Source organism: Fusarium coffeatum (genome assembly GCF_003316985.1).
Source record: "Fusarium coffeatum strain FIESC_28 chromosome Unknown BRIP53273_contig_144, whole genome shotgun sequence".
NCBI classification, from domain to species: Eukaryota; Fungi; Ascomycota; class Sordariomycetes; order Hypocreales; family Nectriaceae; genus Fusarium; species Fusarium coffeatum.
The window spans coordinates 46,112-67,922 of record NW_022157937.1 but is presented as its reverse complement, the minus strand read 5'-3'; the positions used below and the strand labels follow the sequence as shown (position 1 = coordinate 67,922).

Sequence of the window (21,811 nt, the reverse complement as noted above, 5' to 3'; positions counted from 1 at the left end):
CGACAGGTTTTTAACCGCCTGCCTTGCTTGGCCTCCTGCAGGTCTGTGTTGTCAAAAGCACACGAACAAGCCAACAGGTCTACTGAGTGGCTGTCACATCAGAGGTGCAGGCAGGTGGGAGGCCTCTGAAACCCTTTGTGGGAAATCTTTTCCACCACCCACCCTCTTTCACCCATGCTGTTTGCTTTTCTCGAACCATCGCTGGGTTGATTGCTTATCGGAAACAGACCAGAATAGTCTAACTACATATTGAAACACTCGACAGTACCATGAAGTCCATTGCTTCGAAACTCAGGGTTATATTCAATTCCAAAGACAAAGCACGTCGTGTCACGCTGCAACAACATGATGAAGTCAGTCCTCCGAGTCCGGCTACCGATCTCGTGCCGTCGCCACCAACGGCACAGACAGCACTAGCAACAGCAAGAACAGACCTGCCCCCTCAAACGGTGCTGTTTGAGCCGGAAGACGCCATTTCGTTATGGAATGATGCCTATGACAGTTTGAGGGCCAAAGACGAGCCGTTAGTGACTGCATACGAGAACTTGCTTTCACAAGAGTTGCGATCCGAAGAAGGTATTATTTTATAACGCTTGAAGAATACCTCATCAGTACTAAGTTCTAATAGATAGTCATGACCGCAACGAGAGTGAATCGGACAATTGCATCGACAACGAAGATGTCAATCACCGACATAAACAATTACAGATGATCATAAGAAATGGTCAGCGACGAGCCGAAAAGGAAAGGACTACATACACAATCTTCGGCAAGACCTTCACCGTACGGGATCAAGCATCTCGAACCGCTGAGTTCGTCAAAAGCGTGAAAACGATTGTGGACGAAGCGGTTAAGGCGTCACCGGAGGCAGCCTTAGCTTGGGCCGGTATTTGCACAGTACTACCGATTTTGATCAATCCTGCATCTGCAGAGGCGTCTCAACAAGAAGGGTTCGCATACGTTACATTACGTATGCAATTCTATGGGCAGTTAAAGAGCCATCTGGGACTAGACGGTATCCAGAACGCGACTGAGTTAAGACTACAGCTCAGCAATAGTCTTGTTAATTTATATCAGCATATGCTTGAGTTTCAGATCAAGGTTGTCATTCGGTTATACGAGACGCGACTGAAGCGGCTGAGACATGATATAATAAAGCATGAAGAATGGAATGCAATGCTTGCCAAGATTAAAGAGGCAGAAACCACCTTCGATAGGGATATGAAGATGTTCACTGGCCTGTCACTGGAAACGGAGCTGAAACGCCTCAACGAAAAGGTGGCCCGGTTTCTGGATGACTTAAGATCGACGCTACCCGTTGCAAGGGAGGCTAAAAAGTCTCGATCGCCTATTCACAGCGGTTATGGAGACCAGTACGCTGCCTTTGATGCTGCAACCCAGAACAATATCTCGGGCAACGCCGTTCAGTACGCTGGAGGAACGTTCTACGGACCTGTTAGCAGTGGCAGGGACAGGTAAAGATAATGTCCTGAAGATCCAGAGGGTGACAGGATATGAGAAGATTCAGAGTATATATCGACCACCGAAGGTAGTTACTACGCACAAAGATCACATTCTTAGTAGACCTCCTTTATTTACCTGATCTTTATCCTAAGGTCGAGCTATTCAGATATGCATAAAAGTCTCAACTTACTATATAGGATATTCAGGTAAAGCAAACACTGGAAAGGTAGAGGAGTTTAGATACCGGTGAAAAAAGATAGTTATTGAACATAGACATTCTGGAATTAAATACAAAGGCTAGATATAAAGTAAAAAGAAACATAACTTAGGCAGCCCCAACAGTAACACCATTAGGAAGCACCAACCCAAGAGGCAACCCATTGCTAAATCCACCAGCATACTTATCCCCCTTCTCCTTAGCAAGCTTTTCCTCAATATCCCGATACATATCATAAGTGTTCATCTCCTCAATAGTCAAAACCTCCTTCTCATTCTCAACTTTGTAAGTAGAAGTATCCTTGTTCACCGAGAATCCAATTCGCTCGTTGATATTGTAAGCAGCCTTGGCAGCAGCTGCTTGAACGCGTGTAGCTCGTGGTAAACGAACCTTTTCGTACACGGACAACGCTTGTGAGATGTCGCCGTTGAAATAACGCTTGCTGAAGAGGATTCCTAGGGCTGCGGCGTCTTCGATGGCCATGCAGGCTCCTTGCGATTGGTGGGGCATCATGGGGTGGCCTGCGTCGCCGAGAAGACAGACGTTACCTTTTTGGAGGTAGGGGTAAGGCTTGTGGACCCAGAGTCTCCAGGGCTGAATCTCCTTTCCGATAGCAAGGTGACCAAGAACTTGGCTGTCGAGTTGGGGGTACGGCTTGAGGAGATCTTCGACGGGAAGACTATCGGCTCCCCAGGCTTGTGTAGTGTAATCGCCTTGCTCGCGGGGGAAGAAGCAGTAGTAAGAAAGAAGCTTGCCACCGTTGCAAGGAGACAGAACGATCTTATCCCACTTGCCCTCTTGACCGCCCCAGTACTCGAGAGCCTCGTTTTGGGAGTAGTCAACGAGACCAGCCTTGACGGCTTCTTCGGTCGTGACGTTGCAGTGAAGACAGCTCTGATCAGAAGGCTTCCTCTCAGGCTGAATACCCAGAATTCCACGAACAGCAGATCCAATACCATCAGCACCAATGATAAGATCATGCTTGACAACAACGCCATTGTCAAAAGTAACAGTACCAGTAGGAATATCAATATCCTTGCACTTGTGCCTAACCTCCAACTTGACAGGCTCACCCTCACCAGCCTCACTCATAGCAGTATCCTTAAGCATAGCATGCATATACTGACGATGAAACATATTGTAGACAAAACCCCAGCGCTTTTCATAATCTTCAAGATCGTACACGCTGACGGGCTCGCCGGTTTTCCAGTCTCGGTTGATGAGTTTCTTGAGGACGACAGGATCGCCCTTGGCGACGTCGACGTCCCACTCGTGCAGCCAGCGGGTTCCGTTAGCAGCGCAGGATACTGATGCGCCGACTTCTCCGGCAAAGTCGGAGCGTTCGTAGATTGTTACTGTGTGGCCGGCGCGGCGGAGGGCGATGGCGACGGACATGCCGCCGATGCCACCTCCGATGACGCCTACTGATAGGTGTTTCCAGTTGGGCATTGTGGGGGTATCCTTGATCATTGTGAAGTAAAGAGAACTGAGTAAGGAATGAGTTGAGTGATAAGACTGGTTGATGTCTTGTTAAAATCCCAAGATGAGATTATTGATGATTGATGTGATGTTGTATTGAAGGATTGAGTGATGATGATGATTGATCTCGAGCTGAACAACCTCTATTTAGCTTTCCATCTCCAAAGGCTATCTGACTATGATCACCACCCGTTCAGTTCATATCCGCCTGCAACCACTATCAATGTCTTCAACCGCTTGCGGCTGGTAACGGAACTTCGGAACTAATGATAGGTTCAAGATAGCGGATGCGGAAGTTGTGCTTTATCCGCTAGTGTCGGGTAATGCACCAGTTGTCAGTGGCTGGAGATAGCCGCTTACTGGGGGCTTGTCGATCATTGCGGGGGTAAGCGGGTTACCTGAGCCGCTGGGGATTGACAGATGGTGGAAGGTGAGCCGCACAAGTTGACAGTTAGACAGGGTCTCAATTAAATGATACAGAGTGTTTCAGGGTAATGATATTGTATTATCAAATTAAGAATTCATCATTCATGACAGAAACGGATATGTATCCCATAGAGAAACATTCAAAGTCTCCCAATCCAAACTAAAATCACCACCATCCGGCTCTTGGAATACCCAATCCTGCATCGCATCATCAACCACCCCAGGCTGAACATCTGTAAGCGGGAACATATTATCCAACGACTCATGAACATCTTGTGAGCTCTTTGGTGCATCCAAACTAAACAGCTTTGACACGTATCGACTCCTGCCCGTGGATGATTCGGTTGAGCGTCGCTTATCGATGGCGCCAGATAACGTCGTGAGAATATCGAGATAGTGAGCGGCTTGGGGACTTTGCGTAGATAGATGCTTGAGGACTTGTTTCGCGCCTTCAAAAGCATTGTTGATGTCGGATTCGACGGGATATTTGGCAAATATTTCCAAGCCGAGGACTAATCCAGATGCAAACACAAGAGCTCTGTGTCCGTTAGCAGGTGTTGAAGTTGATGATGGGTAACGTACTTCATAATACACATATTTCCTTGTAAGAGACCAGCATTCAACGCCTCCACACAAGTCTGCGACAAATACATGGCAGCATCAAGACAAGCAGCCGCCAACTGTGAATGAGCACCCTTGCCGAGCGGTTTCGCCGTAAGAGTCGATATCAAGAATGGTCTCGACACCAGCATAACCGCTAGATAGTATAAACACGAAACATGCACCTTGGCGATGGTTCCATGCTGTGCACCGTCTGATATTCTAACCGACGCAGGAAGATCACGTTTCCATCGCTCAATATCCTGAAGGAACTGTTCTACTATTGCCGTCGTAACTTTCTTTTGATCGTAAAGTGTATCGGTTATTTCGTTAATAATTGATGAAACCTTGTTGGCGGCCATTAAACATTCGGTTATTCGATCACCCGGTTGTGCAACGTCGTCAAGTTTGCTATCCGATCGGATCTGGGCTGAAGCGGATGGGCGGCCAAGAAGTGAATTGACGAGCTTATCGAGGATACAGACACTCATCCAAATGCGTAATCTAACCGGTTAGCTAAAGTTCTTCCAAAAATTCGGCTACTTACTTGGATTGATCCCCTGCATCTGGCTTTTGTCCGTAAGACTCCCGACTATGGAGCCCAAGAGCAAGAGCCGCCTTGGCAGCGACACCAAGATACATAAATGCAGCATTCCTCCGACACTCACCAAGCATGTAAAATGCCATGAGAAGAAACGTGCGCACCATGTCGAGATCGGGATCTTCAAGAAACCCTTCGAATGCTTGAGCGCGTGCTTTTCGAAAGTAGGCTTGGCCTGCCCTTTTTGAGCTGGAGAGAGATTCGCATTGAGCGCCGATGGCAATGACAAGGTCGAATGAGGCTTGTTTGAGGGGAGAAAGACTGTGCCCTGGGGATTCCAGGTTGCGGGCAAGATAATGAGTTTCGATTTCGGATTCGTCAAATACATGGATCAATGCTTCGGTCTGGTGTTGTTAGCATGGATGATGAGATCGCGTGAGTAGACATACCACTTTGAGATAAGAGTTCAAGTATTGAACTTTTTGCGCTTGACCCAGAACAAGGTCATTGAGCCCGTCATCTGTTGTGGCAGTTGGCGACTCAATCTCAAGCATCTTGTCGCTCGTCTCATTGTGAGAGAATGCAGAAGGTCCGATTTGTTGAGAGACGAGATTGCGAACAATTTGAAGGAACGATATAGATGCAGCGCCGCCAATGTAAACTAACCCAGTTAGCCAATATCCCTCTCAGGTCATGCTTCCCGGGTCATGGGTCTCACCTCTCTCCCCTCGTGAGTTCAAGAGCATCCGCGGATTCGTAGCAGCCGTCGCATCCTGCCCATCCTTCTCATCATCCTGCTGCGAATGCGACGGAGAAAGCGGCCGATAACTCTCCTCCTCTACCGGCTGAACACTCTGAATCGAAGAGATACTCATCCGTTCCGTAGCAGCAGCTCTCTCCGCCCTCGCCCTGGTTCTCGATCCTCTAGGCGCATACGTAATAAAACACTGCGTCTGCAGCCCGCGTCGCACACATTGAGTACAAGGTGCTGTACCGCTACATCGCTTTTTCGTTTCGCGACACAAATTGCAGGCTTCTGCTGCTCTTTGGCGTTGATGGGCTGGAACAATTGGACGAGGCATTGTGGTGGAAGTGAGAGGGAAGTTGATAGGAAAGCTTTCAGGTTCCGACGGAACGGCAGATAAGCTGTCGGGGTGATGGCGCTAGTTTTTAGGGGTGGTAGGGGTTCAGTTTGCGGGGTATCGCTGTTGATAGCGCTGGAGATTGTTGACTCAGCGGTACGATACCGAAGGGTCCGCTATTGGTGCTCGTTTAGAACGGGAATAGCGGTCTACAACCACATTGAAGTCAATCAGGTTGGATAACTTGTGAAAGTTCCAAAATGCAGAGTTACTTTTACTCCAAACTTCATTCTATCTCTTGCAATCCGATTGTTTAATTTATGTCCTTTTTGTAGTGAATAGTGCCGCGCCTCGCCATAACTGTAGACGCTGATACAGTGATTTTTCAAGGTGTGTTTGCAGTTGGTTAATGTTTTTCCTTACACCCAAACTTGCTTATTTACTTCGTTGTATTACTCTCTAGGGGAAAACCGTAGCCCAGGCTCATTTGATTGATGCTCCTAATTATATGCCGCCACACGTGAACAAACCTGCGTCCCAAAGTCATCCCGGCATCGGACTACAACTTTTAAAGCCTTTCGTATACCATCCCAACAGCACTCGCTCGCCTTCACGTGAAAACATCTTTCAGCTCTTCAAGTATCTCAGCGTATCTTCCCATATCAAAGCTGACATCATCAACTTGTCTTGAGACCTGGGCACAGGAAGGAGCTGGCGGCATCAACCCAAATCTCATCAGGCACCAGCGGTAACTTCCCAGAATGCAAGCATCCAGTTCACCTTCCCTCAAACGTCCACCATGGAGGGTACGTCGCACAACTCACCCGAATCTCCCTCCCAGCTCTCCCTCCCCCATCTTCGACTCTGCGCCAAACCCCTCTTCTACCAGCAGCATGGTAGACTTTGGTATCAACGACACGCCTGACCCGCCCGTGAATTCCGAAACCGACCTGATATCCTTTGACACGGATGGCTTTGGCGACGACACGCCTAAGCCACCCAAAAGTCCCGAGTCTGACCTGATATCATTCAGCCCGGAGCGTGGCGACAAGAGCACGCGCAATCCCCTCGAGAACCCCCAAACAAACCCGATCATCTTCGGTCCAGATGACTTTGGCGACAACGACACGTCTAATTACCCGGCAAACCACGGACTCGACCTCATTTTCTTCGGCCCAGTGGAAGATGGCATCTCCAATCTCACGATAAACCCTGCTCCCTCCCCCGAGCCCAGAGAGGGTTCATTCATCAAATTCACTCAGAAAGGCATCTCTGATCTCGCCTCTGCAGCCGGCCTGACCAACGAAGAGAGACTGTCACTCGTCCATGCCGTCAGTGTATTTATGGAAGGTTGGGGTCACGAAGAAATCCCTGAAACACCCAAATGGAACTCCCAACTCGGTCGGAACTTCTCTCCCTTCGAATACTCGGTCGACTTTAATCTCAAGACGGGCAAGAAGAAAGTTGGCTTTCGTTTTGAACTTCCACACGGAAACACCATCCAGGCCATGCAAGAAAGCGCCGACAAGCTCACCGACAACCTGTCGTCCACCTATTTCGAGGTCGTCTTACACGGATTCTATCTTGTCAGATACATTTTCTTTGTGCCTTATCATCTCGGGCCGTTTGTAGCCTGGTTTGGCTACGACGATCTTGCTTGGAAGATTTATTTCGACATTCGAGCCCAAGGTCAAGACAACGCGGGTCGTCTCATCTACCAAGCTCTTCATCATCTGGACATGACCAAAGCCTGGCATGTGATTGACGACGTTATCGATTGGGGATTCGGACTTCCCATCCGGCTCGGTGTTGATCTCGTCAACGAAGATTATGCACGGGTTGAAGTAGTCGTTGACTTCTGGGGACAGACATTCAAGAATTTCGCACACAGCGCTACGGAGAGATACTACCCACGGAACGATGAGGTTGCCACTGAAGATGAAGTCTTGCGACTCTGTAGGATCCTTTTGGGTGTTGAAGATGACGATACGAGCTGTATTGGAGAAGCTCCTCTCATATCGTACTCATTCACTCACGCGAAGGACCGAGATGTCAATCTTGAGATGACCGTTCACATTCCGGTTGGGTCATACATGCATGATGATGCGCAGTTTCAGAAACGAGTGGAGGATTGGGTGAGAGGATTGTCGCATGTTTTGAGTGAACAACAGATTGACAATTTTGTTGAGTCGTATCAAGAGTGTTTGAAGGCGATTGCGAGGAGACCTTTGGAGGAGGGAAGTGGTTTGCAGTCCTGGTTTTCTTTGAAGGAGAGTATCAAGGATGGAACTGTTGTTACGGTTCATTTTTCGACCGAGATGTATGGTGCGTTGCCTGTGATGGAGACAGTCGCAGGCCTAAGTGTGCCGTAGGAAGTGAATTCATGAGAACAAAATAATTAGGGGCTAATGAAATATCCGATTAGAGTGCGCAATAACAAATCAATAGAATAGTGTCACTGTCAATTGCTTTGACTATTCCCAATTTGCCAATATCATGAAGTTTGTTAGTGCCTGACTCATCAAGGACAAGCGCAGCCTCAAACAGTGGATCTCCGCCCTTTCTGGACATGTCCGAGTCTTCGCCGCAACCCTGCAACCCATGACCTCTTCATTCTTTATCATCGAAAATGGCAGAAATCAACGACATACTCCCGGAAATAGACTTCTCGTCATTCAATGAACCAGATACCATCTCACCAGGCATTTTACAAGCGTCAGCTGCCCCGCCGAAAATCGGAAACAGATTCTCGTCCGAGAGTGTCAAGATTTTGAGGAATTGGTTCGCGGCGCATGAGAGGCATCCGTATCCTAGTATTCAGGATGTGCAGGACTTGCAGGAACAGACCGGGCTTAATAGGCAACAGGTTACCAATTGGTTCGCCAATGCGAGACGCAGAGCAAAGGTTCATCTCTCGAGACCGAATTCACCAATGTACGACTCTGGTAATTCTTCGGGGAATCATACGCCCATAGATACGCCTAGACGAAGACCGACACCTGCTCCATTCGAGTATATGAATCCGTTGCAACGATGGGCTAATTCACCGCCTGAGCATGAAGCTGCGACCGTGGATGATATTTCTCGTGCGGTGGCGGCTTTTGGAAGACAGGGTCGTACGAGGAGTAATGGGTCTTCAATCAGCAGCAGAGGAACTTCAGTGTCGAGTCAAGATTCTGGGTCGTACAGTTCTGCGCACTCAAAACAGTCTTCTACTTCGTTTGACATTTTTAAACGGCACGGTCGGAGAAGGAGGACTAAAATGAGAAGACAGGAAGTCAGGACGAATTTGCTTCAAGCGCAAAATACCTACCAATGCACATTTTGCACGGAGACATTCAAGACGAAATACGATTGGCAAAGACACGAAAAATCTCTTCATTTATCACTCGAGAATTGGGTCTGTTCACCAAAAGGTCCAACAGCAATCCATCCAGAACAAGGTCCCCTCTGCGTCTTCTGCGGCTTCAAAAACCCCGACAAAACACACCTCGACAGCCACAACCAAAGCGCGTGCATAGAACGTCCCCTCGAAGAAAGAACGTACCATCGAAAAGACCATCTCCAGCAGCATTTACGCTTAGTCCACATGTCCAAGTTTTGCAAATGGCCTATGGATGAGTGGAAGGTTATGACAGAAGAAATCAAGTCGAGGTGTGGCTTTTGTGGTGTGGGACTTACCACTTGGGCCAGTCGTGTTGATCATCTTGCGGATCATTTTAAGGCGGGGAGTACGATGGAGCATTGGAAGGGGGATTGGGGGTTTGAGGCTAAGATTATTGATCGGATTGATAATGCGATGCCGCCGTGTGAGTCATGTCACTGGGGTGTGAGATTATTGCTAATGGTTCTTTAGATCTTATTCATCATGAACGAAACTCTCCTTTGCCGTTTGCCGCTACGAAAGGACCAGCAGATACACCGACAAGCGCATACGAACTGATCAAACTGGAACTGGAATACTATATGCAGAATCGGCATCAACACATGCCCCCCGATCCCGAGCTTCACTTTGAAGCATGTTCCGTTATTCTCGGCGCAGAGGTCATTTCAATCAACCCAGCGTCTTCATCGCCATCTTGGCTATGGGATATATTCATGTCCGCCGTGGACATCGCGAACCAAGCTCGTTTACGACCTACAAAACAACTCGCAGAGTCAAGATTGAGTCAGTTGAAGATTAACGGAAAGGGGAATATTTTTGAGAATTGTGAGTTGGAAGCTGCGTTGCAACAATACATGACTGCGCATATTTCCATGGGCCATTTTCCATCGGATGCGGAGTTGCAGCAAGAAGCGTGCAATGTACTCAGTCGATCAGAAACTTCATCGCCGAATCCTTCGAGGAGGTTTCTGGATTTTCTTATGAGATTGGTTTGGAGTTCGACGGTTTGGCTTGCACCAGTACGACAACGCGCTTCAGCTATTGTATCGATGGATGAATCTTACTTTCCATGGCAAACGGACACGTTAATGCCGTTGGATTCATCCATGGAACTGGATATGTCGTTGACACAGCCCTGGATGGAGAACCGATCACTTTCTCCAGAGGGTGTACCTGAATTACCAGCGATATCAACACAAATACCGGAAACACGAGCATTAATCAGAGACAAGGTTCGAACAGCGACGCCATTCTTTATAAACGACAACAACAGCTATAGACGATTGAAGAGAGAATTGTCTAGATTCGTCATGACGACTATGTCACCGAATAATCCAAATCGACATATTCCAAGCGACGATGAACTTAAATATCAAGCACGATGGATTTTATACGACGAGTAAGTCTCATCCCCCTCGAAATGAATAACGATTGACATTTGTAGTGACGACCCATGGAATCAAACACCAGTCGACAACGCAGAATGGCTCCAAGAATTCAAACGCGACGTCGGTCTCCCAACCTAACGAGAAATAGGACAAGCACCAAGATCCCTAGCAACAGGCTCACTCTCAATCGAAATATCAAAGTCGAAAATATCCATCGGGATACCTAGCGTGGTGCAAGCGTTGGGAATGTCGACTATACCAGCGATGGCTCCTCGGATTGGCGCACAGGACAGCAGGAGATAGATTTGTTCACCAGAGTAACCTGATAATCAGCATTGTATAGAAGTTTAGAGGAATGAGATCTTACCGAATTGTTTGAGATATTCTATTGCGCGCAGACAGGATTGTCTGTATGCGATTGTTGCGTCCATAAAGTGCTGTTTTCCATTCTCGTCGACGGAGAAACCTTCAAAGGTGAGGTAGCGAGAGGGACTAAAGGTTGGACCCATGTCTCCTGGGCGATATACTGGAGATTTGAGACCTCGTGATTTCATTCCGCCTTTGATGAGGTCGAATTTGATGGTGATGATGCCAGCCTAAACTGTTAGCGGATATCCCAATAATTGTTCAGAGTGCTCACCATCTCAATAGCTCCGCAGAAGCTAATCTCCCCATCACCCTGACTAAAATGAAGATCTCCAACAGAAAACTTGGCTCCCTTGACATGAACAGGAAGATACGTCTTGGATCCTCTAGAAATATTATTAATATCACAATTTCCTCCATGTTCAGGTCTTCCAGGAATTGTCCTAGCACCCTCCTTTGCAATTCTGCTCATAACATCACCCTTGGCTTGTCCACCGTGAGCATTGACTTCATTTGGAGGTTGAGCGACCACTTGATCAGGATGCGAATCAGCGAGTGAAGTCACCAATTCACCCTCACGTTTATTCCACTCAGCGAGAATCTCGGCAGATGGTGCACAACCCAGAATACCGGGGTGAATAAGGCCTGGGAAGCGAACACCAGGGATATGACGACTGGAGCAATAAACACCGTCAAAGTCCCAGATTGCTTTCGCAGCATCAGGATAATGCTCCGACAAAAAGCCACCACCGTTCTTCTTTGCAAAAATACCAGTGAATCCCCAAGGAGAATGATCAAACGGTTGGACATCCGTGATATTCACGACGAGTAAATCACCAGGTTCACTACCCTTGATGTCGAATGGTCCGGTGAGATAGTGGATCTTGGTAAGGTCCACATCGCGGACGTCATCTGCGCTGTCGTTGTTTCCGATTTGGCCGCCTGTCCAGTCTAGACATTCGATTTTGACTGTTTCGCCTGGTTCGACGGTTGCGATCGATGGAACTGGTTTGTTAGAGGTGAAGTGAAGTGAGGGGTGGGTGAAGTTACCTTCTGGATGCCATCTGTTGTGCAGGTATGGTTGGTCTGCGGCGGGAGTGTCGAAGGAGACAGATTGAGCTGTTCTAATTTTGCCAGGCATTTTGACGACTTCAATTGAAGATGATTGTAATTAATTGACTCAGTTTGTCTGCATCTGTGGTTAAATACCTACCTATGTCGTAGATACTGTCTTATCTCGGCATCCACCTCCGCACTCTCCGCACGATAAGAGATAGATAAGCTCATGCAGGTGACGTTCCCTTCCAGATAGAGAAGGTGGTTGCATGTCATGACAGGGCGAAACTCGTGACACAGTATATCTACTGTGTGTTGCTTGTCTATCGCGGGGTTAACGTTATATGAAGCTATCGTGACGCATCAACTTCTAACGTTGTCATCTTTTTTGTATGTGGATATCGACTAACGTTATCATTTTTGCTTCTGTGAATATCTTCTGGAGAGTGGAGACCAGTTGTCATCAGAACCTCTGGGGATTAACGTTATCGTCCACGGTCAGCAATCACCAACTATATAAGTCTTTCGAGTAGCCGAACTATCAGTACAAACCAGCAACACAGTGACAATCTCTATCATCAACATGTCCATCGAATACCATTCTCTCGGCGACTTCAAGCTCCAAAGCGGCATCGTCCTACCAAACGCTCAAATCGCCTACAAAACATTCGGCAACAAATCCTCCCCCGCCGTTCTCTACCCATCATGGTTCTCCGGCGCAATCGAAGATAATGAATGGCTCATCGGCGAAGATAAAACTCTCAATCCGAAAAAGTATTTCATCATCATAACAGCTCTTTTCGGAAATGGCCAATCTACTAGCCCCTCAAACACTGACATCAGTCGCTTTCCTGATGTTTCTTTCTACGATAATGTTCGTGCTCAGCGTGAACTTATGAATCATCTTGGTATTAAGCATCTTCGTGCTGTGCTGGGTTGGTCGATGGGTGCTGCGCAGAGTTTTCAGTGGGCTACGCAATATCCTGATTTCATGGACATTGTCGTTCCATTCTGTGGCTCAGCGAGAACATCTCTTCACAACCAAGTCTTCCTCGAGGGTGTGAAATCAGCTCTCATCGCAGCCAAGGGTAAATCTTCAGCTGGTTCTTGCCAGACTGGAGTCAACGACACAAAATGGACCGACAAGGAGAAAGAAGTTGGTCTAAAGGCTTTCGGTCGAGGATACGCAGGTTGGGGTTTCTCGCAGGCCTTTTACAGAGAAGAGCTTTTCAAGAAATTCTACGGCGCGCCTGATCTCGAGACATTCATGAAAGAATTCTGGGAATCTTGGGCGTTGAGCAAAGATCCTGAGAATTTACTCGTCATGCTTCAAACGTGGCAGAGCGGCGACGTAAGCAAACAAGAGCCGTACAATGGGAACTTTGAGAAGTCGATGGGTGCTATCAAGGCGAGGATTCTTGTTCTTCCTAGCAAGACTGATCTTTACTTTCCGTAAGTGTTCTATGGAGGGAGGTGAATTGGGGGATAATGCTAATGAGTTTGTTTAGGCCTGAGGATTCGGAATATGAAGTCAAGTGTATGGGAAGTAATGCTGAACTTGATGTTTATCCTTCTATTTGGGGTCATTGGGCTGGTGGACCGCCTGGGAATATGGAGGATGTCAAGTGGTTGGATGAGAGATTGAGAAAGATTTTTGACGAGGCGCCAGTTCTCAACTAGTGTCTCTTGATCAGATGTGGTAGATATCGTAACCTAGTGTATTCCATGTTCTAGAACTTTCATGGTAGTATCCTCACTTCAATGTTCCTCGCCTAAACCTTCCATATCAACGCATCATCGGCAATTGATACACAACTCCTATCACGTGTCCCCCCAAAGATAACATGCCTCCAATTGTCCAATCATTCGCGATCAATTCATTCTTACATGTTCATGTCGAGACAAGGCGTGACTACACTGTACTAGATTACCCCAGCTTGTCAAATTAAGGCGGCTCTAGCTTGTTGCGCTAAGGCGGATTGTCATGACAAGGCGGGTTTTTCCCCACACCGCCCCTTGCCCAGGATGAAGGGTTGATCAGATGAGGAGTTTGAATCGATACTTGGTCCGTGATGTATTATCGGTATGTGAATTGTAAGGGGTGTTAAGAAAGGTAGAAAAGGTTTACGGTAGAGAGAGTGAAGACTGGTGGTCAAGGAGTGGTAGAAATATCTCTCAGAATCGATGGCTATAAGTGTTACTGTCACGACAGCTTCAAACAAAGAAAAGAACCCTGATATCACAATGACATCTGCCCCTCATCGCGGGGTAAAGATCCATAACACGGCCCCAACACCGAACAAACCGTTAGTTCCCCTCCAACCATCCACGAGACCATTTCCATTATCAATCCAGGGTATCATCGGCTATCTAAGTTCATTCTTTGTTCAAACAGGGCGTGGCCGGAACCTCTTCCGGCCACGATCCAAATTCCGGCCTCAATCTATATAGCAGAACCTTCTTCCCTCTACCATTTCCTCCGTTCAAGTCATCATCAAACCATTGACTACAAAATGGCAGCTGCAAACACCCTCTTCCCCTACCTCCGAAAGGACCCCTCTGAACTTCCAGAAGGCGAAGATCCATTCACCATCACAACCCGCACTGGCTATCTCCCCTTTTCTCTCCCTCTTACAAAACTCCCATCCCAATTCGATCCTGTTTCGAATCTTCTTGATGAGATTCCTATTCAGAAACAAGATGGTACGCCTGGTCTTTTGGCTACGTATGGACTTGGTGATGTTATCGACAATGGCGGTCTTCCTGATTTGACGCATGAGATTGATAATCTGGTCGTCAAGGGGACTGACAAAAAGGATATGGCTGCTATTACGGCTGCGTTTCGGGATTATAGCTTTATTGCTTCGAGTTATCTTCTTGAGCCGTGTTGGGAGCATTATTCTAAGAGTGATGATGGGGGGTATGGGCTTGGAAGATTTACTCTTCCTAAGTGTATCGCTGGTCCTCTCGTCAAGTGTGCCGAGATGTAAGTTCCTCTACCCATTGATCCAACATCCACTGACATTTCAGCCTCGACATCCCTGCCTTCATGTCCTACGCCGCTTCATACGCTCTCTACAACTACTATCTCGTCCACCCCGAACAAGGCCACGACGACTACAACAACCTCCGTCTCATCCGCGCCTTCGAAAAAGGTCTCGATCCCAAATCCTCTGAAGCAGGCTTCATCCTCACACACATCCACATGGTCGCCCAAACAGGCGGTCTCATCGAAGGAGCCGTAGACCTCCTCGCAGCAACCGAAAAAACAAACACCGCTGAAGCAAAGGCTAGTCTGGAACTTATCCTCAACGCCATGCAGATCATCGAAACAAACATGGAGGGAATGTGGAGTCAGTCTCTTCCCAAGGATTACATGACTTACCGAACTTTCATCTACGGTATTACCAAGCAGTCCATGTTTCCTGAGGGTGTGGTTTATGAGGGACAGTATGATGATAAGCCTCAGTTTTTCAGAGGTGAATCCGGTGCTAATGATGCGATTATTCCTCTTTTGGATCACATCTGCGAAGTCCCCATGCCCAAGAACCCATTGACGGAGATTCTCATTGAGTTCAGAGAATACAGACCCAAGCCTCACCGCGCATTTCTCAAATACGTCCGCGAAACAGCCGTCGACGTTGGGGTCCGAGATTTCCTCACAAAGTCCGGCGACATGGGTCTCGCAGTCTTGTATCTCCGTCTTCTGGATCACATTCGAAGTTTCAGATGGCGACACTGGATGTTTACCCGCGAGTACATCATCAAGCACACACTCCATCCCACAGCTACCGGTGGAAGTCCGATCATCACATGGCTACCCAACCAGCTCGGTGCCGTGATGGATCTGATGGAGGAGGTAGCCAAGGGATCTGGTCTTTGGGCAGTTTTGGAGGAGGGTGTTTGGAATGGAGGTGGTTCTTTGAGCCAGGAGGATTATATCTTGGTCAAGAAGATTATGGAGAATGTGGTGACCAAGAAGGCTCAGTTGACCAAGGAGGTTAACAAGTATTGCCAGGATCGGGGGGTCTAAATGTTATTGAGCAGATGCGTTGAATCGAAGTTTTGTAACAATTGAGGTGCACGAAGTGTGATTGTATGGAGTGATGATGTCTTTGATGGATCCTGGATCGTCTCTACTCGGGGTCTGCTAGTGACACATTTGGTGATAAAGATGCCTGAAATACCTACTTAATAAACTGGATCTTCTCAAGTCTCCGTTTTATACGACTATCCAACAATGGAGTCCATGGTGACGTCTTTTGGACCCTGTACATTCGCCGATATCGCGACATGTCAATGGAGTCTATGGAGTCGTCAATGAAGCTTGCGACGATATCTTACGCAGCCAGTAAAACGCGGATGTCGGTGGAGAGAACTCCAACCCCCACGGCATCCACTACCAGGATCATTGCCTATCTTATCAGCAACAGCCGATGATCCTGCCGCTTGCAAAATTTGCGCGCCAATAAACGTCGATCGCAAAACTACTCCAAATTTTCTCCAAAAATGAAGATCAAGTGACGTAAATTGGGAAAAAGTTGATGGATCAAAACATCCGATCAATCCATGACGTTGCATGTCAATCCCGGCACCTCCGCGGCCCGATTGGAATCACTGCAACAAACATTTGAGTAATAAATATCATATATATTTGTAATATACACTAAATCGCTAATAAAAACATTTCATTCGCTCGCTTAGGCGATGGGCTCGCAGGTAAAGACACCTCGGACTTCGCCATGGTGGAACTTGAGGATAATGTCATCAATGGAGGCGTAGGTTCCGCCGACGAGGACAATCATGCCGATCAGGAAGATGGCTCCGTTGGCGATGGCAAGAGGAAGGTTCTCCTTGGAGTACCATGATCCCTTGCGGATGAGCATGAACCACATGATGGCAGGGAAGTAAAAGGTGAAGCCTGAGATGAACAGAGACGAAGAGATGGAGAGGAGATCGTTGAAGAAGGGAATGGCCTCGGCGATGACGAATGCGACAATCGTGATGACGGTGACCAAGACCAACCAGCTGATCCATCCCATCTTGGTGTTGATGTAGCGGATGATGCTGTCCTTGAACATGCGACCGTGGATGTAACGTCCGACGACGGTGGTGTTGATGGAGCCGGAAATGAAGATGACGGGAAGGGCAACACCAAAGGCAATCTTGGAGATAAGAGGACCAGCGGAGAGAAGGGCAGGAGACTTGACATCCTGACCGACAAAGGCATAGATGAGGGCACCAGTAAGGGTGTAGATACCAATCTCAATAAGACCAAGAGCCCAGATAGACTTGACGTAGTCGCGAGGGGTGTGCATCTCATCCATGAAGCTGAACTGGCAGACAGCAAAGGAGTAGGCAAAGACAATGTTGGTGATGGCGATGAAGGCGTCGGTGAAGGAGAGGTCGTCCTTGGGCCAAGCTGACCAGTTGACGGAAGACATGCCGCCGACGGACTCGCTGGCTTGGATACCGGTGGCGATGATGGTGATGCCGACGGCGAGGATGATGGAGACAAAGTCGATGTAACCGAGGATAGCAACTTCAGCGAATGAAGGAGGGATAGCGACGATGAGGAGGATGATAGCGGAGACGACACCAAAGACGACAGAGCATGTTCCGTTGTCGGTGAGGTTGAGGAAGGCGATTGTTCCTGTCAAGCAGTGTGATCCGACGAGGAAGATGAGTTGAAGAGAAAACATGACACCGACAAGCTATAACAATTAGCACACATCATCATCAATTGAGCGTCAGTAAACATACCTCGTATCCAAACTTGCCAAACATGAGTCTACCAGCATCCGCATAGTGAGAAACCTCAGGATAAGCAAGCTTGACCTGACCAACAACATGCGAAGTGTAGATAGCCACGAATCCAAGACCGACGGTAAGAATAACACCAGCAACCATACCAAGAGTAGCAAAAGCAGAAGGAAGAGACAGACAGCCAAGAGCAATAGCCTCGACAATGAGAACGACTGTGAGTCTCTTCCAGCCTAGACGGTGGAAATGCGCGTTTCCTTCGGCGGCTTTTTGCTTCTCCATGTCGACGACAGCAGATTCGCCTGCGGCGTTGTCGAACATGTCGGGCACTGGTTCTTGGTGTTTCTTGCCGCCGTGGGAGGCTGTGGTGTTGATTTGGTCTGCCATTGTTGAAGTATGGAGTTGTATGAGGAGGTGGAGGAGGAGAGACAGAGAAGGGGGAGATGGGTTATAAAGAAACAAGACCAGAGATAAGAAGAGGGAGAAGAAACCGAGAATGAGGCCGATCTTTGTAGTTTGTCGTCAGTGGAGACAAGATACCGGTCCACAGAGTCTGGCCCAGTTTCTGTGACATGTTGAATCTCCTCATAGAGGATACTACCCCAGACCCCGATGCCCATTCCCCAGGTCATACCCACAGACGCATGGAACCATGGACAGGCAAGACAGACAAGTTTCTCTCTCGTAAATTGAAGCTCTATGCGGTGCCGAAACTCCGTGTCATGAGGCTCGAGCTTTGCTTTACATTACATAAAGTGGATCATGAAAGAGCCTCACCAAGCCTTTTGCTTGGCTGCAGCCCTGTTTGCATTAGTCAAGGAAAACTCCCCGATGGAGACGACTCGTCTCTCAACGTGTTTTTTTCTCTCTCCCCAGATATTTGACCCAAGATTCTCCGCAAAGAGGCGAGAGATTAGGTTGAGGAGTAGACTGCATGTTTTACGTGATGAAAACTGGTTCAAATGCGGAGAGACCAGAGTCAATGTTCATAGCGACTCGAGAGATGTTCAACTGCCGGATGTCTTCATGCCAAGGACTGTTTCTTGGCTGGTCGGATCCGTAAGAGTATCGCACGAGTCTGTACGTCAATCGCATCCGAAAAGATTTTTATCCGGCTTGGCCGACTCGTCTTTGCTTATCTTGGTCAAGACACCGCTTGAGAAATGTTCTCGAAGGGAGGACTAGCCAGGGGTGGGGACTGTTCAATTGGTTCGTGGGGATGAGAAGATAAAGGTTTGCAGGGGATGAGCACTTGTAAGCATGCATGGCAATGCACTGACCATGAGCGTTTTCTGCAAATAGCGTTAATGGTACGATGCAGAGGCGCGGCTAATCACTTGACTCGGGCGGGTGATTAGTGAGCGTGTTCTGTGAAAGCGCTGTATTGCAGGTGACTTGGCTGAACGCCGCTGACATGCCACTGAAAATTACTGATAGTTGGGTGAGTAACCGCTAAATTTAGCGGTCACCAGCCACTACATCACCATTGTAAACCTCATGCTCTCACTGTGATAACAGATGGAACGAGCTCTCAATTAACCTTCGGCATTCGGGGTCTCTTGCCTGATCAATGCATTACATCGCCTATCTAAAGGGTAAGGCCTATCTGTGATTACAATAACTAGATACAAATCAAATCCGTCATTAAAAAGTCTCGCATTGGTCAAGATGCATTTTTCTCTCGTAATATAACTGGGGACGAAAAAATTGTGCGTGAACAGACCAGGTAGATCTGCGAGTCAAGGTGTTCCGCAAACGGCCGACCCCGATATAAGCATGAAGAATTGGGGTTAGTGGTGGTTTGAGGGAAAGTAAGGATGGCTTCAAGCTAGGGATGGACCGCTAGAGGATCAATGATGAACAAGTTGGGGAAATGAGGAATTTTAACTTTTCTTCAGCTTTGTTGGTGAGGCGGCAGTTGAATGTTCGGTATAGCGGTTTGAGATGGGTATACAGGGGATTACTCGGTGGAGTTTGAGAGATGCCGATCAGCTGACGTAGGGTAGGTTGACGATGAGAATGGCAATGAAGTAGACAGCTTGTATCTGGCGTCAGATGGAGCAGTTATTGTAGTCTAATTTCTTTGTAATTATTTAGCTCTTATTTATGATGTTGTTCTTATGACATTGGTCGCGGATAAAGTGAGTAGTGAGAGTTGTAAGAGAACACATGGTGTTGACGTTGATCTCATATTTGGGTTTGGTGTTCTGTCACCACGTGTAATTGTTTTTCACCACCACTCACTCAATTGGCCATTAAATAAAGTCTTAAGACAGTAATTGAGGCTAAAACAAGATATCTGATGTAAAATAAGCTCCAACGCCCGTCAAACTTGATGACGCCTCATGCTTACCCCGACATCGCACATAAGGCTGAACCATGAACCCGGATCCCAACTACATCCACCAGTTCATGATCAACTGCATACAGGGACTCATGCACGGCTCTATCCGACTTGGCATCACTCGCCGACTAACGATATGCATATCGTGTGGATCAAACAAGCATCTGCGGTTATCACCGTGTTGTACGCCTTCTAACAATCTGAATAGTGGATCAACAAATTACTATTAATAAATCTAACGCTGGATATCATTTTCATCTCTCATAACACTCTCTTAAGCATTTTCCTCTCAAACATCTGGGCTTCCCATAACGACTTGTACAGGAACTACCAAATCAATCTTGACATCCCCCTCAAGAACAACCTTGACAGTATACGCTCGAGAGATAATACACGAGTGAAACGTTGGAACAAACATCTTATCCTCCGGTAGTGTGAACGGTACTTCGAGGGTCGCGGTGTGGAAAACTGGTGATGTCTTTGTAGACTGCATATCCAGATTCTGCGTCCATTGAATCTTGGTTTCGGTCTTGGGTAGAGAAACGGAAAAGGGATATCCAAAGTTGGCTACTTGTGAGCCCTGAGTTGGGAGTGCTCGCATTGGTTGATCGCGGAACCATGTATGGGACTGAATCTTCATAGACGCAGATGTAATTTGAGGAGGAATAACGTCTGCGGATGAAGGTTCAAAGGTAAAACTGATAGGAACAGACGATCCGCTAGCTTCATATCCTTCTTTGCTGAGATGGATAGCAGCAGGTTGAGCCGCTACAGCAGAGATTCGTCCTTGAGATGCAGAAAAGATATTCTTCTTGACCTTCTTCGACTTTTCAATCTTGTACAAGTCGTCTCGTTCGGTGATGTTCAGAGGTGGTTCTTCGAAGGATGTAGGAATGACGTTGATGCGGTGCAAGTTTCCGAGAGCAATGTTGTATCCATCTTTCGCGCGTGTGAGTACAAATGCTTTGATGCTGTATCCTACTCGTGCCATATCTGGTGCCATATCATCCTTTTCCCAGCCACGAAGAGTTGGTGGGAGGCACATGTGTCGTTCCCAGATATCTTCCGAGTTGGTCTTGTGCGTGCAGGCTTTCGATGTAAGATGTGCTGGAACGTTGAAGATGAAGGGAAATGTATATGTCGTTCCGGCGGAGAGGATTCGGGTGGTAGGATACTCGGATTCGTCGATGGGCATCTCAAGACGGAGGAAGCGATGGGTCGTCATGTGTGTCATATCAGGACCATCTCTTCTTGTTTCGCTCATTCCATCAAGAGAGATATCAACATGATCGAAACGAGTGTTTCTTGAAGGAGTGATACTGACCACCCCTGAGATTTCAGAGTTGGTAGTATAAACCTTGGAGTTAAAGTGACCGTTGATGGAAATCTGTACTTCAGCTTTTCTGGACATCTTTCCTTTTAGTGTAGATGCCAAAGAAGCAGCTCCTCCCCAGGGAGAACTTCCATTCTTATGAATACCGAGATATTCATACTCTGGAGGAGTCTGAGGAAGTTTGTCCAAATGGACAACAGAAGAGAAAGCTTTTTCAGTAAGAGACATGATTACTGAGAGATGGATATGAGACAATGATTTGATCGAAAAAGATAAGATGAAGACCAGTCTTATATATATAACATGTTCCTACGCCCTGTTGTGATTGACCCATGACTGCTCCATCTAGTTCGACAAGTACAAGTTG

The 21,811-nt window shown here is 47.5% G+C and overlaps 9 protein-coding genes across 9 annotated transcripts; 4 read left to right on the top strand and 5 right to left on the bottom strand.

Moving 5' to 3' along the window:
* Positions 1–269: 269 nt before the first annotated feature.
* FIESC28_06783 (uncharacterized protein) lies at positions 270–1,479 on the top strand (the record flags this gene model as incomplete). The annotated part of the gene is made up of 2 exons (XM_031160926.1): positions 270–576; positions 629–1,479. The coding sequence occupies 2 exons, from the start codon at positions 270–272 to the stop codon at positions 1,477–1,479; spliced, it is 1,158 nt and encodes a 385-aa protein (XP_031015035.1).
* A 310-nt stretch (positions 1,480–1,789) lies between these two features.
* Positions 1,790–3,151, bottom strand: FIESC28_06782 (uncharacterized protein; the record flags this gene model as incomplete). Its single annotated transcript, XM_031160925.1, has 1 exon — positions 1,790–3,151. The coding sequence occupies one exon, from the start codon at positions 3,149–3,151 to the stop codon at positions 1,790–1,792; it is 1,362 nt and encodes a 453-aa protein (XP_031015034.1).
* A 537-nt stretch (positions 3,152–3,688) lies between these two features.
* On the bottom strand, positions 3,689–5,809 carry FIESC28_06781 (uncharacterized protein; the record flags this gene model as incomplete). The annotated part of the gene is made up of 5 exons (XM_031160924.1): positions 3,689–4,124; positions 4,169–4,690; positions 4,734–5,131; positions 5,177–5,388; positions 5,446–5,809. The coding sequence occupies 5 exons, from the start codon at positions 5,807–5,809 to the stop codon at positions 3,689–3,691; spliced, it is 1,932 nt and encodes a 643-aa protein (XP_031015033.1).
* A 761-nt stretch (positions 5,810–6,570) lies between these two features.
* Positions 6,571–8,181, top strand: FIESC28_06780 (uncharacterized protein; the record flags this gene model as incomplete). Its single annotated transcript, XM_031160923.1, has 1 exon — positions 6,571–8,181. The coding sequence occupies one exon, from the start codon at positions 6,571–6,573 to the stop codon at positions 8,179–8,181; it is 1,611 nt and encodes a 536-aa protein (XP_031015032.1).
* Positions 8,182–10,716: 2,535 nt separating this feature from the next.
* Positions 10,717–12,089, bottom strand: FIESC28_06779 (uncharacterized protein; the record flags this gene model as incomplete). The annotated part of the gene is made up of 3 exons (XM_031160922.1): positions 10,717–10,904; positions 10,950–11,178; positions 11,223–12,089. The coding sequence occupies 3 exons, from the start codon at positions 12,087–12,089 to the stop codon at positions 10,717–10,719; spliced, it is 1,284 nt and encodes a 427-aa protein (XP_031015031.1).
* Positions 12,090–12,587: 498 nt separating this feature from the next.
* FIESC28_06778 (uncharacterized protein) lies at positions 12,588–13,684 on the top strand (the record flags this gene model as incomplete). The annotated part of the gene is made up of 2 exons (XM_031160921.1): positions 12,588–13,456; positions 13,513–13,684. 2 exons carry the CDS (start codon positions 12,588–12,590, stop codon positions 13,682–13,684), a joined length of 1,041 nt encoding a protein of 346 aa, XP_031015030.1.
* An 833-nt stretch (positions 13,685–14,517) lies between these two features.
* On the top strand, positions 14,518–16,037 carry FIESC28_06777 (uncharacterized protein; the record flags this gene model as incomplete). Its single annotated transcript, XM_031160920.1, has 2 exons — positions 14,518–14,990; positions 15,035–16,037. 2 exons carry the CDS (start codon positions 14,518–14,520, stop codon positions 16,035–16,037), a joined length of 1,476 nt encoding a protein of 491 aa, XP_031015029.1.
* Positions 16,038–16,704: 667 nt separating this feature from the next.
* On the bottom strand, positions 16,705–18,154 carry FIESC28_06776 (uncharacterized protein; the record flags this gene model as incomplete). Its single annotated transcript, XM_031160919.1, has 2 exons — positions 16,705–17,718; positions 17,768–18,154. The coding sequence occupies 2 exons, from the start codon at positions 18,152–18,154 to the stop codon at positions 16,705–16,707; spliced, it is 1,401 nt and encodes a 466-aa protein (XP_031015028.1).
* Positions 18,155–20,400: 2,246 nt separating this feature from the next.
* On the bottom strand, positions 20,401–21,672 carry FIESC28_06775 (uncharacterized protein; the record flags this gene model as incomplete). The annotated part of the gene is made up of 1 exon (XM_031160918.1): positions 20,401–21,672. The coding sequence occupies one exon, from the start codon at positions 21,670–21,672 to the stop codon at positions 20,401–20,403; it is 1,272 nt and encodes a 423-aa protein (XP_031015027.1).
* Positions 21,673–21,811: the final 139 nt, after the last annotated feature.